This window comes from Carlito syrichta, unplaced genomic scaffold (assembly GCF_000164805.1).
Source record: "Carlito syrichta isolate Samal-C Ts95f unplaced genomic scaffold, Tarsius_syrichta-2.0.1 Scaffold316190, whole genome shotgun sequence".
NCBI lineage: Eukaryota > Metazoa > Chordata > Mammalia > Primates > Tarsiidae > Carlito > Carlito syrichta.
The window spans coordinates 411,743-431,517 of NW_007260286.1; the positions used below are offsets into that span (position 1 = coordinate 411,743).

The 19,775-nt window shown below is 42.1% G+C and overlaps 1 protein-coding gene and 2 pseudogenes across 2 annotated transcripts in view; all 3 read left to right on the forward strand.

The window, feature by feature from the left end:
• The window catches only part of L2HGDH (L-2-hydroxyglutarate dehydrogenase), a 59,374-nt gene that overhangs the window by 17,955 nt on the left and 21,644 nt on the right, over positions 1 to 19,775 (forward strand). Inside the window, exons 4-6 of the mRNA XM_021706876.1 lie at positions 1,304 to 1,435; positions 12,173 to 12,335; positions 14,423 to 14,457. Of these exons, the coding sequence (XP_021562551.1) occupies positions 1,304 to 1,435; positions 12,173 to 12,335; positions 14,423 to 14,457 (330 nt within the window). The remainder of the gene's footprint in view (positions 1 to 1,303; positions 1,436 to 12,172; positions 12,336 to 14,422; positions 14,458 to 19,775) is intronic.
• Positions 237 to 1,168, forward strand: LOC103276425 (annotated as a pseudogene). The gene has a single exon (XR_505370.2). The product of XR_505370.2 is annotated as a poly(A) polymerase alpha pseudogene (transcript).
• LOC110594549 overlaps positions 18,086 to 19,775 on the forward strand; it is a 1,944-nt pseudogene continuing 254 nt past the window's right edge.

Consider the following 19,775-nt stretch of genomic DNA (forward strand, 5'->3'; position numbering starts at 1 on the left):
TTTTTTTTTTTTTTTTGTAGAGATGAGGTCTCGCCAAGTTGCTCAGGCTGGTTTTGAACCTGTGGGCTCAGGCAATCTGCTCACCTTGGCCTCCTAAAGTGCTGGGATTATGGGTGTGAGCCACCATGCCCAGCCTAATGCCATTTCCTGATAACAACTTTTCTTGGTGGAGGAAGAAAATAAAGCCATGAAGAAAGAGAAGAAAATAAATGAAGAAAAAATAATTTTTGAGGGCTGAGGCAGTCCCATCCCCCCTCCCGTCTCAGTGGATCATGCCCAGGGCAGCAGCACTGCAGTTGGGTTGGGGGGGCAGTACTGGCACAGGAGAGTTGCTGTTTCCAGTCACAACACAGGGATCACAGCAAACACAGCCGCCACAGAAGCACTATGGCATCACTTCTATCAGCTTAGCAGCTCCCAAGGAGATAGACTGTATACTCATGCAGAAACTAATTGAGACTCTGAAGCCCTTTGGGGTTTTTGAAGAGGAAGAGGAACTGCAGCACAGGAATTTAATTCTGGGAAAACTAAATAACCTGGTAAAAGACTGGATACAAGAAATCAGTGAAAGCAAGAATCTTCCACAATCTGTAATTGAAAATGTTGGAGGAAAAATTTTTACATTTGGATCTTACAGATTAGGAGTGCATACAAAAGGTGCAACAATATTGATGTCTTGTGTGTTGCACCAAGATGTGTTGACCGAAGTGACTTTTTCACCTCATTCTGTGATAAGTTGAAATTACAGGAAGAAGTAAAAGATTTAAGAGCTGTTGAAGAGGCATTTGTACCAGTTATCAAGTTCTCTTTCGATGGGATAGAGATTGATATTTTATTTGCAAGATTAGCACTGCAGACTATTCCAGAAGATTTGAATCTGTGAGATGACAGTCTGCTTAAAAACTTAGATATAAGATGTATAAGGAGTCTTAGCAGTTGCAGGATAACCGATGAAATTTTGCATCTAGTACCAAACATTGACAACTTCAGCTGAACTCTCAGAACTATCAAACTATGGGCCAGACACCACAACATCTATTCCAATGTATTAGGTTTCCTTGGTGGTATTTCCTTATCCAAATGCAATAGCATCAACTCTTGTACATACATTTTTCTTGGTATTTTCTAAATGGAATGTGTTTAGATTATATTGAAGTAAAATCGATTACAGACAAAAAAAGAATTTGTAAAAAACCTGGTTTGAGTCATGCAATCATTTATGGTTTTCCATTGACTTTACCTTTCATAGTAGGTGATGTGTTTAACTGTATTCATGCTCTTTATTTGTTTATTTATTTTGAAGCTTATAGTAGCTGTTGAGCAAGAAGAAATCCCCAGACTTCAGTCCCTATATGAGAGAGGGCTGCAGAATGGGGTCCAGGGCCTGAGGCTGATCCAGCAGGAGGATATAAAAAAGAAGGAGCCATATTGTAGGGTAAGTGGTTCACTAGTTTCATGCTTATGTTCAAAGGAATGTTTTCGGTTAGGGATCAATGTGACGTGAAGGTTGAGGATGAGTTTAGAGGAGGCAGGAATCATAAAATTAGTTAAATGATTCTTGGAAGTAGTGAAGTGACTGACACAGTAGAGCATTGCCACAAACTCTGGATGCCTGATTTCTCCTTTCCCTCTGACCAGCATGGACAAAGGCAAGAGGAGGTCTGAGACCCTATGGCATGTGTGGAAAACACTGAGGAATGAGCCGTATGTAGTAGCCTTGGGTGTGTAGGGAAAGATAAGAGACGTGACTGGAAGGACAGGGTGAGACCCATATAAAGGCCCTGGCATTCATGCTAGTAACTTTGAAGCTTAGCCAGTAGGCATGGGGAGCCACTGAACATTTTGAGGAGGGTAGCTCAGGGTGTCTGACCTGAGCATGAAGGGTGGGTTGTAGTGTATCTTGCTTAAAAAACACTGTAGGGAAAAACAAACAAACAAACCCAGATCTTTATTCATGAAAGATATATGAATAATAGTGCAATTATTCTACACGTTTATTTATTTTTACTTTTTAGGGACAGGGTCTGTCGCTCAGGCTGGAGTGCAGTAGTGTGATCATAACTCACTACAGCCTCAAACTCCTGGGCTCCAGCAGTCCTCTGGCCTCAGCCTTCTAAGTAGCTGGAACTACAGGTACATGCCACCATGCCCAGCTAATTTTTAAGTTTTTGTGGAGAGTATGTGGTCCCACTGTGTGGCTCAGGCTGGTCTCGACCTCCTGACCTCAAGCAATCCTCTTGCCTTGGCCTCCCAAAGCACTGAGTTTACAGTGGCATGAACTACTGTGGCGGGCGGTTATTCTTCACTGACAGCCTTTCAGACACTATTAGTCCAACTTCCCTGATCCACTGGCTGTTCCATGGATGGCGATGCCTCCTGTTTCCCCACTTCCACCATTTTATTGACAATAGCTGGACTCTAGGAACCTGTCTTAGAGAGTGTGACCTTGAGCTCACTGCTTGCAATGTGTATCAACTTGGTTGAGTGATACACCATTTATGGGAGATAGCCTGAAGGATATGCGAATCATTAGACCATTTGTTTCTCTGCATTTCTCAGAGCAGCACACTTATACTGCAGTGCTTTTCCTTCCCCATTATACTTCTTGACCCCAGTTACTCTCTTAGAACTGTGCTTTGGTTTTATGGCATCAGCTCATAGAGGAAGTCATTGTGTTAATCACTATGACTTCTGCTGTAAGGATGCGATTAAGGGCATACATTATTCACTGTGTTACACAACATCTTGCTCAGGAGAAATTTCTCTCAGATCTTAGTTCTGAAAATAATTTTCTTCTTCCTGAGCACATTGATTTGTTTTTATCTTACGGACACTGAATCATTGAACTGCTTGCATTGTCCTGTTTGCCTTGGCTGCAAGGAAGCTCAGAGACACATTTGTGCCCCACTTCTGCCTGAGAGCTAGAGCTTTAAGCATACGTTTTATTTTTATGTACTAACTTCCCTCTTCATTTCACCTTATCTTTCCACTGTCATTTCTGTCTGCCTGCCCTAATGTATTGGGACCATAACATACAATAGAACTAATAAACGTGTAGCTTAATGAATTTGCATGTGGTGTGACCAGAACCCAGGTCGACAAAGAGAACATGACCAGCCTTCCAGTATTCACCTCATATCCTCAACTAGGGCCTTTCCCTATCCTGGTTTCTTAAATCATAGGTTATTGAATTATATGTATATTGAATTATATGGTATGTACTCTTTTGTGTCTGGGCTTGTGTTCAGTATTATTTATGAAATTCATCCATACTGTTCATATAGTTAGAATTTGTTGTCATTGCTGTATAATAGTTCACTGTATCAATGTGATGTGATTCCTACTGTTGATGGGCATTTGGATAGTTTCCAGTTTGAGGCTATTCCAAATAGTGCTGCTGTGCACATTCTAGCACATGCATTTTGCTGAACACATGTTCACATTTCTTTTCTTTCTTTTTTTTTTTTTTTGAGTTGGAGTCTCACTCTGTTGCCCAGGCTGGAGTGCAGTGTCACATTCCAAGTAGCTGGAACCACAGGGGTATGCCACCATGCCCAGCTAATTTTTTAAAAATTTATTGTAGAGATGAGGTTGCCCAGGCTGCTCTCAAACCTGTGGGCTCTGGCATTCTCTCGCCTCAGCCTCGCAAAGTGCTGGGATTACAGGAGTGAGCCACTGCGCCCAGCCATGTTCACATCTCTATTGGGTGTTTACCTAGAAAGGAATTGCTAGATTGCAATTTATGTGTCTGTTTAACTTTGGCAGAAATTGCCAAAGAGTTTTCTAAAGTATTTATCCCAATTTATATTCTCATCAGAGCTTATGAGAGTTACAGTGCTCTATATCCTCACCAACAGTCAGTATTGTTTGTTTTCATTTTAGCCATTCTGGTGGGTATCTAGTAGGGTCATAATTTGGTTTTAATTTACATTTCTCTGTTGATTCATAAAGTTATGCACCTTAGTATGTATTTTTGCAGAAAGAATTTGAAGCAGCTTATAAAAACAAAAGACACATTCAAAACTATATAAACTAGCATTAAACAATGAATCAGCCAAGTATATGAATTAGAAAGAAGAAATAAAGGCGTATTTGTAAATAACATTACTATATATGTAGAAAGTTCAAAAGAATTTACAAACTATTAGAATCAATAAGTGAATTTAACTAGGAAGCTGCACACAAGGTCAGAAGTCAATTATATCTCCACATACCTGCAACAAGCAAGTAGAAAATGAACTTTAAATACTGCTATTTATGAGAGTATCAGAAAACACCAAACACCTAAAAATAAATCTAGGAGGCCTGCAAGATCTCTATTATGAAAATTATACATATGTAATAAATTAAAGATGATTCAGATAAATGGAGGGATAAACAATGTTTATGGATTAAGTGACTCAATATTATGAAGATGAAAATTGGCTCTAAATAGACCTACAGATTCAGTGCAATCTTAACCAAAATCACAACAGATTATCTTGTGCAATTTATCAGGTTAATTATAAAATTTATGTGGAAATACAAAGATCCAAGAATAGCCAAGACAATGTTGAAGGAAAAAACTGAAAGATTTACTCTAACAGATATCTAAACCTATTAAAGAGCTCCTGTAATTAAGGCATTATGAAAGCAGTACAAGAGAGCTCACACCTATAATCCCAGTGCTTTGGGAGGCTGAGGCAAGAGGATTGCCTATACTCAGGGGTTCATGACCAGCCTGGGCACCTTGGCAAGACCTCATCTCTTTAAAAAAAAAAAAAGGCAATGCAAGAAGAAACAGAGTCCAGACATAGACCCGCCTGTTTTTGTATGGCCTGTGAGCTAAAAATGGTTTTTACTTTTTTTTTTAGTTGGGGGCCTCTGTCACCCAGGTTGGAGGGCAGTGGCATGATTACTGCTCACTGCAACCTTGACCCTCTAGGCTCAGGCAATCCTTCTGCCTGAGTCTCCTGAGTAGCTGGGACTATAGGTGCATGCCACCATGCCTGGCTAATTTTTGGATTTTTGTAGAGACAAGGACTCACTATGTTGCCTAGGCTGGTCTCAAGCTCCTGGGCTCAAGCAGTCCTCTCACCTCAGCTTCCTGAAATGCTGGGATTACAAGTACAGGTGTGAGCCACCACGCCTGGTTATGGTTTTGATATTTTTAAGTGGTTAAAAAAAATTAAAAGAATACTATTTTGTGACAGATGCAATTTTATGAAATTCAAATATCACTGTCCACTGATAAAGTCTTATTGGAATAAATTGATGTATTGTCTGTGGCTGCTTTTGTGCCAGATAGCCTAGTTAATTGCGACAGAGATGATAAGTCCCACATAGACAAAAACATATACTACATGTTCTTTATTTAAAAAGGTTGTCTACCCCTAATCTAAATAATAGGCAGCCACTGAAGGCTTTGAGCAGGTTAGTGACATGTAAAATATATTAATTTAGGAAAACTAACCAAGTTCTGGTACATAGGATGGAACTGGACATGGGGAGAAGCCATTCATAGTTGTTTGGGGATTATCTGATTCCTATCTGATTTCTATTGTCCATCATAGGTCAGTAATTCTCAGACTTCAGGGAGTTTCAACATATTTTATCTTACTGTAATTTCTCTCTGTTTCTTAATAACTTGTATCTAACATAAAAGTGAGCAGCATAATTAGCTATTCAGCAGTCAGACAGACATAAGTTCAGTTTTCACATCTGCCTCTAATAGCTATTGACATTAGGTGGATTATAATTTTTCTTTTTTCTTTTTTTGAGTTGGAGTCTCACTCTATTGTCCAGGCTGGAGTGCAGTGGCACCCTCATGGCCACTGCAGCCTCGGCCTGGGCTCAGGCGATCCTTCCACCTCAGCCTTCCAAGTAGTTGGAACTACAGGCACGTGCTACCACGCCTGGCTAATTTTTTGATATATTGTAGAGACAAGGTCTCACCAAGTTGCCCAGGCTCGTCTCAAACCCCTGGGCTCAGGCAATTGTCTTGCCTTGGCCTTCCAAAGTGCTGATTACAGGCTTGTGCTACCATGCGCAGCTGTGTAATTTGTCTAAGCCTCACACTCCTCATTTATAAAATGGAGCCTGTTCTGAAAACTAAATGAAATAACGTGTGTAAGGCATTCAGCATGTGTTAATCCTTTAATAAATGGTTGGTATTGTATATTTATTTAAGTAATTCTAGTAAATTCAAATTGCTTTTGTTTGAAATATTTGAGGACTTTTTTATGATATCTGCTGAGATAGAGGATATTTAGTTATGTTCTTTCACCTTGGTTTATATTTCTCCCTTTTCTGATGCTTTACTTTTAGCTTATTATATTATTCTGTTTATTTCCTTTAAGTCATATCAATTCCTTTTAGAGTGAAATAGACTCTTTAAAAACAACAGAGAGAGATCCTAGCATATCGTAAAAAGAATTGTGAATAACAAATGTAAGAGCTGGTTGTTTAAACTGATGCCATGCATCAAGGCAAAAAAAAAAAAATTACTAGTACTAAAATTAAGAGATTTGGAAGGCCAGGCACAATGGCTCACACCTATAATTCTAGCACTTTGGTTGGCCAATATAGGAGAATTGCTTGAGTTCAGGAGTTTGAGACCAGCTTGGGCAACATAACAAGACCTCATCTCTACACAAAATTTTTTTAAAAAATTAGCTGGGTGTTGTGACGCACACATGTAGTTCTAGCTATTCAGGAAACTAAGGCAGAATGATCACCTGAGCCCAGAAGTAATTAGCCCAGGCTAATTAATCTGTGATCGTGCCACTGCCCTCAGCCTGTGCGACAGAGTGAGACCTCATCTAAAAGAAAAGAGAGAGATTAGGAGGCTGTATACATGTGGGGACAAGAAGTATATGAGAAATCTCTGTACCTTTGCTCAGTTCTGCTATAAACTTAAAATTGCTCTAAAAAACAAAGACAGCTTAAACTTTTAGATTACATTCACTTTTTGTTTCTTATTTATACAGTGCTTTACAAAACTATTGACTGTGTTAAAAGACAAAATTACAACAAGCTTAGTTTGAAGATCTAATTGGCTTTTATTAGCACCTGATGAATTGGGTAGCATCTGATCCAAAGATTTAAAAGGTACTCTGAAGAGATGAGTAGAGGAGGTTGGCAGGAAAGGGCTGAAGAAAGCAGAAACAGGGAACAAAAAGCAGACTGGTTGTTTCAAAGTTGCCTTCCTTATAAGGTTAAAACAGAGGGGACTTTCTTATCATGCTGGCTTAAACTGGCCTGTTTGGGGTATTGACTAATTCTCTCCTGATTTCTTAGAAGGTTCAGATAAGCAACTTAGTTTCAGCCTGCACGAGTGACTCTATTTTGGTTTGGTCTGTGGGTTCCTAGCATAGGGGCTCAGTCCAAATAAATTTTATTTAACATGTTTCCTGAAAGTTCACTAAACCTATTGCTGTTTCATAGTTTTATGTGATTTTGATGGAATTTGATTGTGAAACTAAGATGTCAGTTTTCAAAAACTAGAAGAGAGGATGTTGGATTTTCACAACACAAAGACATAATGAATGTTTGAGGTGATGGATATGCTAATTACTCTCATTTGATCGTAACCAATATATACACATATCAAAATCGTTACTGTATTCCATAAATATATATAATAATTATGTCAACTAAAAATAAAAGGAAAAAAGTTTCAAATTTCAATTAAAGACTCTAGCTGGGCACGGTGGTTCATGCCTGTCATTCCAGCACTTTGGGAGGCAGAGGCGAGAGCATTGCCTGAGCCCAGGGGTTTGAGACCAGCCTGGGCAACTTGGTGAGATCTCTTCTCTACAATAAATCAAAAAATAGCTGGGCATGATGGTGCTGTGGTTCCAGCTACTTAGAAAGCTGAGGCGGAAGGATTACCTGAGCCCGGGCAAGTTGAGGCTGCATTGGCCATAAGCGTGCCGCTGCACTCCAGCCTGGACAACAGGGTGAGACTCCTACTCAAAAAATAAAAAAAGAATCTCACTGAAATGTTTCTATCAAGTATTATCCTTGAGAATAAAACAACTTATAATTTTCTTTAAAAAGATCAATTTTTAACAACTTTTTATTTTTTTTGCTAATTAAAAGCTCTTTCAGACTTTAAGATTGGTGTCAAAAAAGGGGGGAAAAGTATACTTGCATTGTTGACCCCACTATAGATTTGGTCATGATGTGATTTAATTTAAATTGATTATAGAGCTTGAAAAACAGAATTACTGGTTTCCTGGTGGTACTGTAATTCGGAGGATTTGGTAGAGTCCATCTGATTGTTGTCTGCTGTGTATCTTGATATGTAGTCTCTCTCTCTCTCTTTTTTTTTTTTTTTTGAGTTGGGGTCTCACTCAGAACCCAGGCTGGAATGCAGTGGTACAATCACAACTACCGCAGCCTCAACCTTGGGATCAGGTGATCCTTCTGCCTCAGCCTCCCAAGTAGTTGGGGCTAGAGGCACACGCTACCACACCTAGCTAATTTTTTAAATTTGTTGTGGAGACAAGGTCTGGCTATGTTGCCCAGACTGGTTTTGAACTCCTGGGCTCAGGTAATCCTCTTGCCTTGGCCTCCCAAAGTTTTGGGATTACAGGGATAAGCCACTGTGCCTGGCACTCACGTAATCTTTAAAGACAGAAAAATGCCGGGCTCAGTGGCTCAGCCTGTAATCCCGCGCTTTGGGAGGCTGAGGTGAGTGAATTGCCTGAGGCCGCGGGTTCGAGACCTACCTGGGCAACTTGGCAAGACCTCATCTCTACAATGAAATACAAAATTAGCCGGGCCTGGTAGCGCGCGCCTGTAGTTCCAGCTACTTGGAAGGCTGAGGCGGAAGGATCTCCGGAGCCTAGCAGGTCGAGGCTGCGGTGGCCGGGAGCGTGCCACTGCACTCCAGTCTGGGCGACAGAGTGAGACTCCAACTCAAAAAAATAAAAAATAAAAAAAAATAAAGACAGAAAAAATAGGAACAGGAACCCATGATTCTTTATATTATTCTTTACTGAAACAAACAAAACAAAGCTTTTCACGTGTAAAAGCTATTGATAAGTCTGGATATTGTTATGTGCACCTGACGAGATGATCATCCAGGTCCTTGAATTGAGTAGATGAGATATTTATGCATAGCTAATAAAATCACATATATACACATATTTTTGTGTCTTTTAAATGAAGAAATTGGGTGTAATTTTCCTAGGATTGCACAGTTCCTAAAGAGTTCCCTGTCTTGGCTAGGCTCAGTGGCTCAACCTGTAATCCCAGCACTTGGGGAGGCCGAGGCGAGTGGATTGCCTGAGCCCGCAGGTTCGAGACCAGCCCAGTCAACTTGATGAGACCTCATCTCTTCAATAAATCAAAAATTAGCTGGGCGTGGTAGCACACACCTATAGTTCCTGCCACTTGGAAGGCTGAGGTGGAAGGATCACCTGAGCCCAGCTGGTCGATGTTGGGGTGGTCGTGAGTGTGCTATTGCACTCCAGCCTGGGCAACAGAGTGAGACTCCAGCTCAAAAAAAAAAGAGTTCCCTGTCTCAAGATCTGACTCAGAACTGGTACTTTTTTCTATTTGCTTCAACCAAAATGTTCTTAATTTCTATGTGCCAAATACTATGTGAGACATTACAAATAGGAAGATGAATAAGACATGACTGTCAGCCTGAAGAAAGTTATAGTATAGCAGAAGAAATAATTTTAATATAGTGATACGTTTTCTGATTGAGCTGGTACACTGTCTTGTGCCAATGTTGAGGGAATGCTTTTAGCTTAGTCCAAGGGCTTAAGAGAGTTCCCAGTGCTTGAGAGATAAATGAGCCAGGCCCTGTGGATCACGCCTGTAATCCTAGCACTTTGGGAACCTGAGCCCAGGGGTTCCAGACCAGCCTGGACAACTTGGCAAGACCCTGTCTCTACAATAAATAAATAAATAAATAAATAAAATTAGCTGGGCATGGTGGCACATGCCTGTAGTTCCAACTACTTGGAAGACTGAAGAGGAAGGATCACCTGAGCTCAGCAGGTCAAAGCTGTGGTGGCCATGAGCATGCGTGCTCTTCAGCTTGGGCAACAGAGTGAGACTCCAACTCAAAAAAAGAAAAATAGAAAAAGATAAATGAGTAGAGTACCTTACAAAAGTGGTGCATTCTTGGCCGGGCGCGATTGCTCATGCCTGTAATCCTAGCACTTTGGGAGGCTGAGACAGGATGACTTAAGACCAAGAGTTTGAGACCAGCTTGGGCAACATAGTGAGACCCTGTCTCTACAAAAATTTTTTAAAAAATTAGCCAGGTAGGCCAGGCATAGTGGCTCACACCTATAATCCCTGCACTTTGGGAGACTGACGTGAGAGGATTGCCTGAGCCCATGGGTTCGAACCAGCCCAGGCAACTCGGCGGGACTTCATCTGTACAATAAATGAAAAAATTAGCCGAATGTGGGGACACACGCCTGTAGTTCTGGCTATTTGGAAGCCTGAGGCAGAAGGATCACTGGAGCCCAGCAGGTCCATGCTGGGGTGGCTGTGAGCATGCCACTGCACTCCAACCTGGGCGACATAGACTCCAACTCAAAAAATAAAAAGAAATAGTGGGCCACATTTCCATTGTACAGGACTGTTGTCTAGAGAGAGAGAGATGGAGAGAGAGAGAGGGAAAGGGAGAAGGAATGGAAAGGGGAGGAAGAGGGAAAGGAAGAGAAAAGAAATGAGATACATACAAGAGAGTGATGATAGAAAGATGAGAGAGACTTGTTTCTGCCAGGCCCTCTAGAAAGAATAAGTTTATCAGGGCTGTTCTAAAGGGCTTCTTGGACCAGATCCCTTTAAGAAGAAAATCAAGTGTTACGGGGAGGCCCTTGGAAAATTTTAAACTGCCTCTGTAAACTTTGACTTTGGAGGATAACTCTTGACAGCTCCCTCTCTGGGCGTATCCCAACTGCTACTTCTGACCTCAGCTCTGCTGATCCTTCTGCCTTTTCTTTAACACTGTTGGTCAGCCCCATGTTTATCTGCTCCTCTGTGTCCTGACTGAGTTCTACTCCCAATGTTCCCTGTTCTGCTTGCCTGGTTTGTTTCTAGCCACCTGACCTGTCATGGCCTCAGATTCCAGGCTCTGTCCTGCTGACCTGGACAGTGTATGCCCAGCCTTCTGGCTGACAGACACAGCCAGCCTGTCTACCAGCACCATCCTGACGTGGCTGTCTCTGCCCTGCAGCTAGTCCTGGACCAGGTCATTGGATTGCTTGACAGTGGTGACTTCACCCTTTCCACAACACATGGGTAGGTGAGGCATACCAACATCTCATGGGGAGAGGCAAAGCCAAGACTAGAAAGAGAAGGAAAAGAAGAGAGACCTTTTAGGGAAGGTCTGGCAGTAGGAGACTAGGAATCTCTCATTTTAAAGAAAGCCCTCAGATTACTTCATTCCGTAAATATTTGAGTGCCTTCTGTGTGTCAGGCACTGTGCTGGGTCATAGGGCTATGAGATGAACAAGGAAGATACTTGGGATTCCAGAAAACTATTAGGCCGGGCACAGTGACTCAAACCTGTAATCTCAGCACTTTGGAAGGCCGAGGAGAGAGGATTGCCTGAGCCCAGAGTTTCGAGACCAGCCTGGGCAACTTGGTGAGACCGCATCTCTACAATAAATTAAAAAATAAGCCGGGTGTGGTAGCACATGCCTGTAGTTCCAGCTACTTGAAAGACTGAGGCAGAGCCGGGATCAGTGGCTCAGCCTGTAATCCCACACCTTGGGAGGCTGAGGTGAGTGGATTGCCTGAGCCCACGCGGGTTCGAGACCCACCTGGCCAGCTTGGCGAAACCTCATCTCTACAATAAATAAAAAAAAACTAGCTGGACGTGGTAGCGCACGCCTGTAGTTCCAGCTACTTGGAAGGCGGAGGTGGAAGGATCGTCAGAGCCCAGCAGGTCGAAGCTGCGGTGGCCAGGAGCATGCCACTGCACTCCAATCTGGGCAACAGAGTGAGACTCCAACTCAAAAAAAAAAAAAAAAAGTATCAGAAATGGTGAGGGATAAATAAATGGAAAAACCTATTGCAAGAAGGGCCTGGCAAAATTAACTTCTCTAAAGGGGAAAATTGTTTCCTGATTATAAGTTGTTCTTATATAGCTAGTATTATTTCTGTCATCTGTTAGGCACATAATGTATATAATATATTTATCATAATTTTGCCCCAGGGTCTAATGGCTATTGATTGTCCATATACTGGCATTGTGGACTATCACCAGGTGGCTCTGTCATTTGCCCAAGATTTCCAAGAAGCAGGTGGCTCTGTCTTGACCAATTTTGAAGTAAATGATATTGAAATGGCTAAAGAAAGCCCTTCAAGAAGTAAAGATGGTAAGTTTTTGTCTTTTCTATTGAATACAGTTGGCCCTCAGGTTCCACATCTGTGGGTTCAACCAACCAAAAATGGAAACTATTTGGAAAAATTAAAAAGAACAAATAACAGTACAACAATAAATAAAGCAAGTTAAAAAAAACAGTATAATAGAGATTTACATAGCATTGACATTGACTAGGTATTATAAGTAAGTTAAGGATAGCTGAAAGTACCCAGAGGATGGATGTACATATGTTACGTGCAAATACTATGCCATTTTACCTAAGGCATTTTACATCTGCATCTGAAGATTTGGGTATCCGTGGGGTTCCTGGAACCAATCCTTGGATACCAAGGGACAGCTGTACTTGTATTGACTGTTTTAAAAACGTGGGATTATTTTTGTCTGGGTTAGTACTGGTGGGAGGAACGCTGGGAGCTAGGCTAGAGTGGAGTACAGAGTCAGAGGCAGGTGCAGAAGGGACAAGGGTGAGACTGGCTGTGAGAGAACCAGGACTCCTGGAGGGTCTTGTGCTGATAGAACTAGGCACTGATCAGACACTTCTGACTGGTGCTAAAATCTGAACTGCCAAACCTGATCATGGAAACTTAGTCCCCAAACACGTTACTACCCTGCAGGTTAGAGTCAGAATCCCTTGCAATGCTTGTTTAAAATGCAAATGTTAGCCGGGCTCGGTGACTCAGCCTGTAATCCCATGCCTTTGGGAGGCTGAGGTGAATGGACTGCCTGAGCCCGTGGGTTCAAGACCCGCCTGGGCAGTGAGACCTCATCTCTACAATAAATCAAAAAATCAGCCGGGCGTGGTAGCGCATGCCTGTAATTCCGGCTACTCAGAAGGCTGAGGCGGAAGGATCACTGGAGCCCAGCAGGTCGAGGCTGCGGTGGCCGGGAGCGGCCACTGCACTCCAGTCTGGGCGACAGAGTGAGACTCCAACTCAAAAAATAAATAAAAAATAAAATGCAAATGTTAGCATCACCCAGACTTACTGAATCAAACTGCCTAGAAATAGGGCCTAGGAATAAGAAGCCTTTCGTGATTCTTAGACACATCCAAGTTTCAGAATGACAGCCCAAGGTGATAAAATGACCCAGCCATTCTGAACTGTCTCCTTCCCCTCCATTTAAGACTGCATTTAGAGGTTTGTTTGTTTTGCTTTGTGGATATTATTGTTTTGTTAACCAGATTAAAGATTTCTAAGGCTTCTATTTGCTGTTGGAAAATTTGAAGGACAATTGTAGTGGTCTGCTTTTTCTTCCTTCACAGGTTTTTAAAGAGTTCTAGGCCATCTGAGTCATTCTGTCAGTGTCTTTCTGAATTCTAAGATAGGAACAAAATTGTTAAATAATTAAGGTTATTATGGGTAGGTAACAAAATAAATCAAACTTGTGATACAGGTAGATTATGTTCTTCATTTGCTGTACATGTGCTTTATAAGACTTTGAGATCCCATGTATCTGAGTGAGAACTGATTTTATAAATGGTCGCTTTATTATAGGAAATATTTGTTTAATGATAATTTTTATTCCTCTCACCAACCTAGAACCTGCAAGGAATTAGGTAACCAACACTTGGAAGACAAGATCTCTTAAATCATAGCACTTTGAGAGGCGGAAGCGGGAGGATCACTTGAGCCCAGGAGTTTGAGACCAGCCCTGGGCAACATAGTGAGATCTTGTCTCTAGTTGAAAAAACAAACAAACAAACAAACAAAAACATAGCTGTAGTCCTGTAGGAAGATACATACTGATTTATAATGATCCATATGCAGCATAATTTCCAGATTATAGTTCAGAGAAAAACTGGGACTATTTGTGTTGGAGCTGATGTGGGGAATGTTTTCTAAACCTAGATTAGATGGGTTAAAATAAAACAAGCTAAAAACACGCCAGGGTTTTATATATTGTCAAATATAAACTAGTTTAATCTTGTTATTCAGTAAAAAGCTTCAGAATGAAAGTAGGGTATAATCATGAAAATGACAGAAGAAAGTCAAGTCCTATAAGTTTTTCACTAGTATAAAATTCAAATAATGTTGACTTCCTTTTACTAAAAATAAATCTTTCACTAATTCTTTTTTTCAGGAATGAAATATCCGATTGTTATAAAGAATACAAAGGTAAAGATTTTTAAGCACAGCTTCTGTCTGCTTTCATCCTCTCCTCTTTCTTGAAAAGTTGAATTAACCTGCAATGCTATATTTTAAGTTATTGGAAGAAATTTGTCTAATGTAAAAGTAATTCTGAGAGAAATTCTTTTAGAGCACTGTTAGAGCATTCTTTAACAGCCTTTACTCCAAAAAGGGTTTCAACTTGGGAATGTCTTCATAAAGTAGCTGTGCTAGAAAACAATAGGATTATAAGCACTTGGAGTATTTGATTTTAAATACTCCAAGTATTGATTTAAATATTGTATTGTAAAACTGATACTTATTTTATCGCTCTGCCTACTGATCTCTGTTAGCTTTTTAACTTGGTTTTTTTTTTTGAGTTGGAATCTTGTTCTGTCACCCAGGCTGGAGTGCAGTGGCACACTCACAGCTACCGCAGCCTCAACCTACTGGGATCAGGTGATCCTTCTGCCTCAGCCTTCCAAGTAACTGGAACTACAGATGCACACCACCACGCCCAGCTAACTTTTTGCTTTATTATAGAGACAAGGTCTTGCCAAGTTACCCAGGCTGGTCTCAAACCCATGGGCTCAGGCAATCCTTTTGCCTCCACCTCCTGAAGTGCTGGGATTACAGGCATGAGCCACCGCACCCAGCTATTTGCTTTTTGAGTTGGGGTCTCACTCTGTCACCCAGGCAGGAGTGCAGTGGCATGAACACGGCTCACCACAGCCTCAACTTCCTGAGTCAGGCAACCCTTCCACCTCAGCCCCCTGAGTAGCTGGAACTACAGGTGTGTGCCACCATGCCTGAGTTAGTTTTTTATTTCTTGTAGACATGGGGTTGCCTAGGCTAGTCTTGAACTCCTGGGCTCAAGTAATTCTTCTGCCTCAACTTCCCAAAGTGCTGGGATTAGAGGTGTGAACCACTTCTCCCAGCCAACTGTCTGTTGATTAGAAGACTGTGGTAGGGGGGAAGCATGCAGGTTGTGCCACAGGGAGATGGACTGCTTTCCTTCGCCTTCACATAGACCTAAAGCAAGAACCATTAAGCGTCACAGAAGCATTAGATTCCCTGTATGCTTATGATATCAGCAAGGTTTACTCAAGAGAGCATACTCATTAATTAGTGCTGTGAGATTTATTATAGAGTTTGGGACTTGCACAGTTGTGGAAATTTCTGGGGAAGCAGGAGTTTATAGGCAGTTGGTGGTCAGTAGTTGGGAAACAGAGCAGGATATGGAGCTAGAATTCACTGGGCAGTGGGTGTCTGTCACCACATTGGACTCAAATGACCTTCAGAGACTAATGACTGTGGCTTTACTTCTCCTGCCAAGTCATAAGCAGTTCCTGTTTCAGTCAACTTTGAGTTAGAACCATGCAGAGAAGGGGATTCTATCTAGCACAGTTCCCAGATTAATCAAACTGATACAGTATAAACCCCTGCAGTCTACCCTGTGACAACTTGACATGTATCCACAGCCCTTATAACCTTATAACCACATTTAGCTTCCAAATACAGTAGTAAAATTATACTTCCACCAAACAAGATGTAAGTGTCCCTTATACAACGAAAGACATGCTAACTCACTATCCAAAAAGATACAAAGTCCACTCTTTCCATCTTGGGTGATGTTTGTTCTTTGCTTGCTGAGTCACACTCACCCTTTGAGACCCTGTAACTTAAATACTGAGATATAAGGTTAATCACTACGTAAACAGATTAGATTAGTAGTTATCAACTGGAGGTGATTTTGCTCCCCAGGGGACATTTGGCAATGTGTGGAGACATTTTTGGTTGTTGCAACTGTAATGGGGGGCAGTGTTAGTGGCATTTAGTTGTAGAGGACAGGGATTCTGCTAAACATCATTCTCCAGTGTGGTGAACAGCACCCCAAAATAATGAATTGTCTAGCTCCAAATGTTAATAGTACTGAGGTTGAAAAACCCTGTGCTAGATAGCAGGAATGGTAGAGATTAGTGTATTAATCTTGTCTGGATGCCATAACAAAATACCACAGACTGGATGTCCTAAACAATTCATAGTTCTGGAGGCTAGAAGCCCAAGATCAAGGTGCTATTGGGCTTGGTTTCTGCTGAAGCCTTTCTTTCTGGCTTGTAAATGACTGCCTTCTTACTGCATCCTCACATGACTGCTTGTATGTGTGTGCTTAGAGAGAGAGTGATCTTGGGTATTTCTTCCTCTTGTAAGGACACCAGCCCTAGTAGATTAGGCTCTACCCTTATGACATAATTCAACCTTTTTTTTTTTTTGAGTCATAGTGTCAGGCTGGAGTGCAGAGGCATGCTCACAGCCACTGCAGCCTCGACTTGCACAGCCTCGACTTGCAGGGCTCAGCTAATCCTTCCATCTCAGCCTTTCAAGTAGCTGGAACTATAGGCGTGTGCCACCATGCCTGGCTTTTTTTCTTTCTTATTGTAGAGATGAGATCTTGTCACATTCCCAGGCGGGTCTTGAACCCCTTGACTCAGGTGATCCTCTTGCCTCCACCTCCCAAAGTGCTGGGATTACAGGTGTGAGCCACTGGGCCCAACCTAGTTTCACCTTAATTACCTCCCTAAGGGTCCTGTCTCCAAATACAGTCACATTGGGTGTTAGGGCTTCAACATATGAATTGGGGTGGAAGACACCATTCAGTCTATTCAAAAGGAGATAAGGAAAGAACTGGGTAAAATATAGACATATATTTATTTCAAAGTAAGGAAGAAATACTCATAACTATAATATCCCTCGTTTCTTTTTTGAGTTGGAATCTCACTCTGTCGCCCAGACTGGAGTGCAGTGAGTACAGTGACCGCTCCCGGCCACCACAGCCTCAACCTGTTAGGCTCCGGCGATCCTTCCGCCTCAGCCTTCCGAGTAGCCAAAATTACAGGCATGCGTTCCCACACCCGGGTGATTTTTTGATTTATTGTAGAGATGAGGTCTTGCCAAGCTGCACAGGCGGGTCTCGAACCCGCGAGCTCAGGCAATCCACTCACCTCAGCCTCCCAAAGCGCAGGATTACAGGCTGAGCCACCAAGCCTGGCTATCCCTCATTTCTATAACTGGTTATGTGGCCATAATTGATATTTATAATTTCCAACCTCTACTTTCCATTCCATATTCTCTTTGCCTTTAGTGAGCATCTCAGCTGGTAATGGTTTCTAGTTTGGTGGGGTAGCTCAAACTTTCATTCCTGAAGCGTGTGACATTAGCAACCCTACCTGTTTGGGTGGTAGTCATTTCCAGTAACTTTTATAACAATGCACAGGTCTACTAAGGGGTGCCTAGGGGCTACGTATAACAGACAGATTCTTTTGTATCATCCCTAAGCCTTCTGTGGTAGTAGCTCTATTTCCTTGAGGGTCAGGATCAGCTCCTCAGTTCAGCACAGCAGTCTCCTTTCGATTCACTGGCATGGGAGCCCAGAGTAGCCAGTGTGTGGCAGTGTGCCAGTGTCAACTTCAAGTCTAATGGAAACATTGCTTATTCTCCAATAGAAATATTTCTCCTTTGGGAACTAAGAACTTGAGATTATTAGAGATCAAAGTTGTGGAGATAGAAAGCAAACATTTGACCCAGTTAGTCTGGAGGCTTTCATTGCGGAGGAACTATCTGCAGAGAACCTGCAAAGATGCTGTCCGTGTGCATCACTGCAACTGTGGCCTGTGCCCTCCCTCAGCAGGCTGAACTGGTCTCCAGAAATACTTTGGTTCATCTTTCATTGCCACAAGGAACTTCCCTGTCTCTAAACTTGTCTTCAGAAGACTGGCACTGCTGAAATGTCCGTATTCTTGAAGAGCATATTCTTGGAGCTGGTACGTCTGTTGACTTTGAAGAGACTGGGCGTGTCTTAACTATGGGTGATGGTATTGCCTGAGTAAGTGGGCTGAGGAATGTTCAAGCAGAAGAAATGGTCATTTTTCTTTCATATATATGTCTCTGAACATGGTACCTGATAATGGTGGTATTGTCATGTTTAGACATTATAAACAATTAAGGAAGGAGATATTTGAAGAGGACAGGAGCCATTGTGGACATTCCAGTTGGCAAGGAACTGTTGGGTCGTGTTGTAGATGTCTTTGGTAATGCCACTGACAGAAAGGGTTCAGTTGGTTCCCAGACCCATAGGGGAGTTACCTAAAAGCCCCTGGAATTACTCCTCAAATCTCAGTATGGGAACCATTGCAGACTGGCATTAAGGCTCTGGTTAGCTTGGTTCCAGTTGGTTGTGGTCAGTATGAGCTGATTATTGATGACAGACAAACTGGGAAAACTTCAATTGCTATTGATACAATTGTTAACCAGAAATGTTTAAATGATGGATCTGATTAAAAAAAAAAAAAAGCTATACTGTACCTGTGTTACCATTGGTCAAGAGAGAGCCACTGTTGCCCAGTTCATAAAGAGACTTACAGATGCAAGTGCCATGAAGTACACCATTGTGATGATCAGGTATGATTTCCAATGCTTCCTCGTTTCAGTACTTGGCTTTTTATTCTGGCTGTTCCCTGGAAGAGTATTTTTGAGATAATGGCAAATATGCTTTGATCATCTATGATGACTTATCCAAACAGGCTGTTGCATACTGTCAGATGTCTCTATTGCTCCGCCGACCCCCTGGGCATGAGGCCTGTCTTGGTGACATGTTCTACCTACACTCCCATTTGCTGGAGAAAGCAGCCATAGTGAGTGGTGCTGTTGGTGGTGATTCCTTGGCTGCCTTACCAGTCATAGAAACAGACTGGTGATGTGTCTGCTTACATTCCAACAAATGTCATTTCTGTCACTGTCAGACATCTTGGAAACAGAATTGTTCTACAAAGGTATCTGCTTGGCTATCAACATTGGTTTTTCTGTGTCCCATGTTGGATATGCTGCCCAAACCAGGGATATGAAGCAGGTAGTATACACCCTGAAGTTGGTATTGGCTCATTATCGTTGCTGCTTTTGCCCAGTTCAGTTCTGACTTCGATGCTGCCACTCAACAACCCTTGAGTTGTGGTGTATGTTTGACTGAGTTGTTGAAGCAAGGACAATACTCTCATGGCCATTGAAGAAAAAGTGGCTGTTACCTTTGTGGGTGTAAGGGGGTATCTTGATAAAACGGAGTCCAGCAAGATCACAATGTTTAAGAATGCTTTCTTAAGCCGGGCTTGGTGGCTCAGCCTGTAATCCCGTGCCTTTGGGAGGCTGAGGTGAGTGGACTGCCTGAGCCCGCGGGTTCGAGACCCGCCTGGGCAGCAAGACCTCATCTCTACAATAAATCAAAAAATCAGCTGGGCGTGGTAGCGCATGCCTGTAATTCCGGCTACTCGGAATCC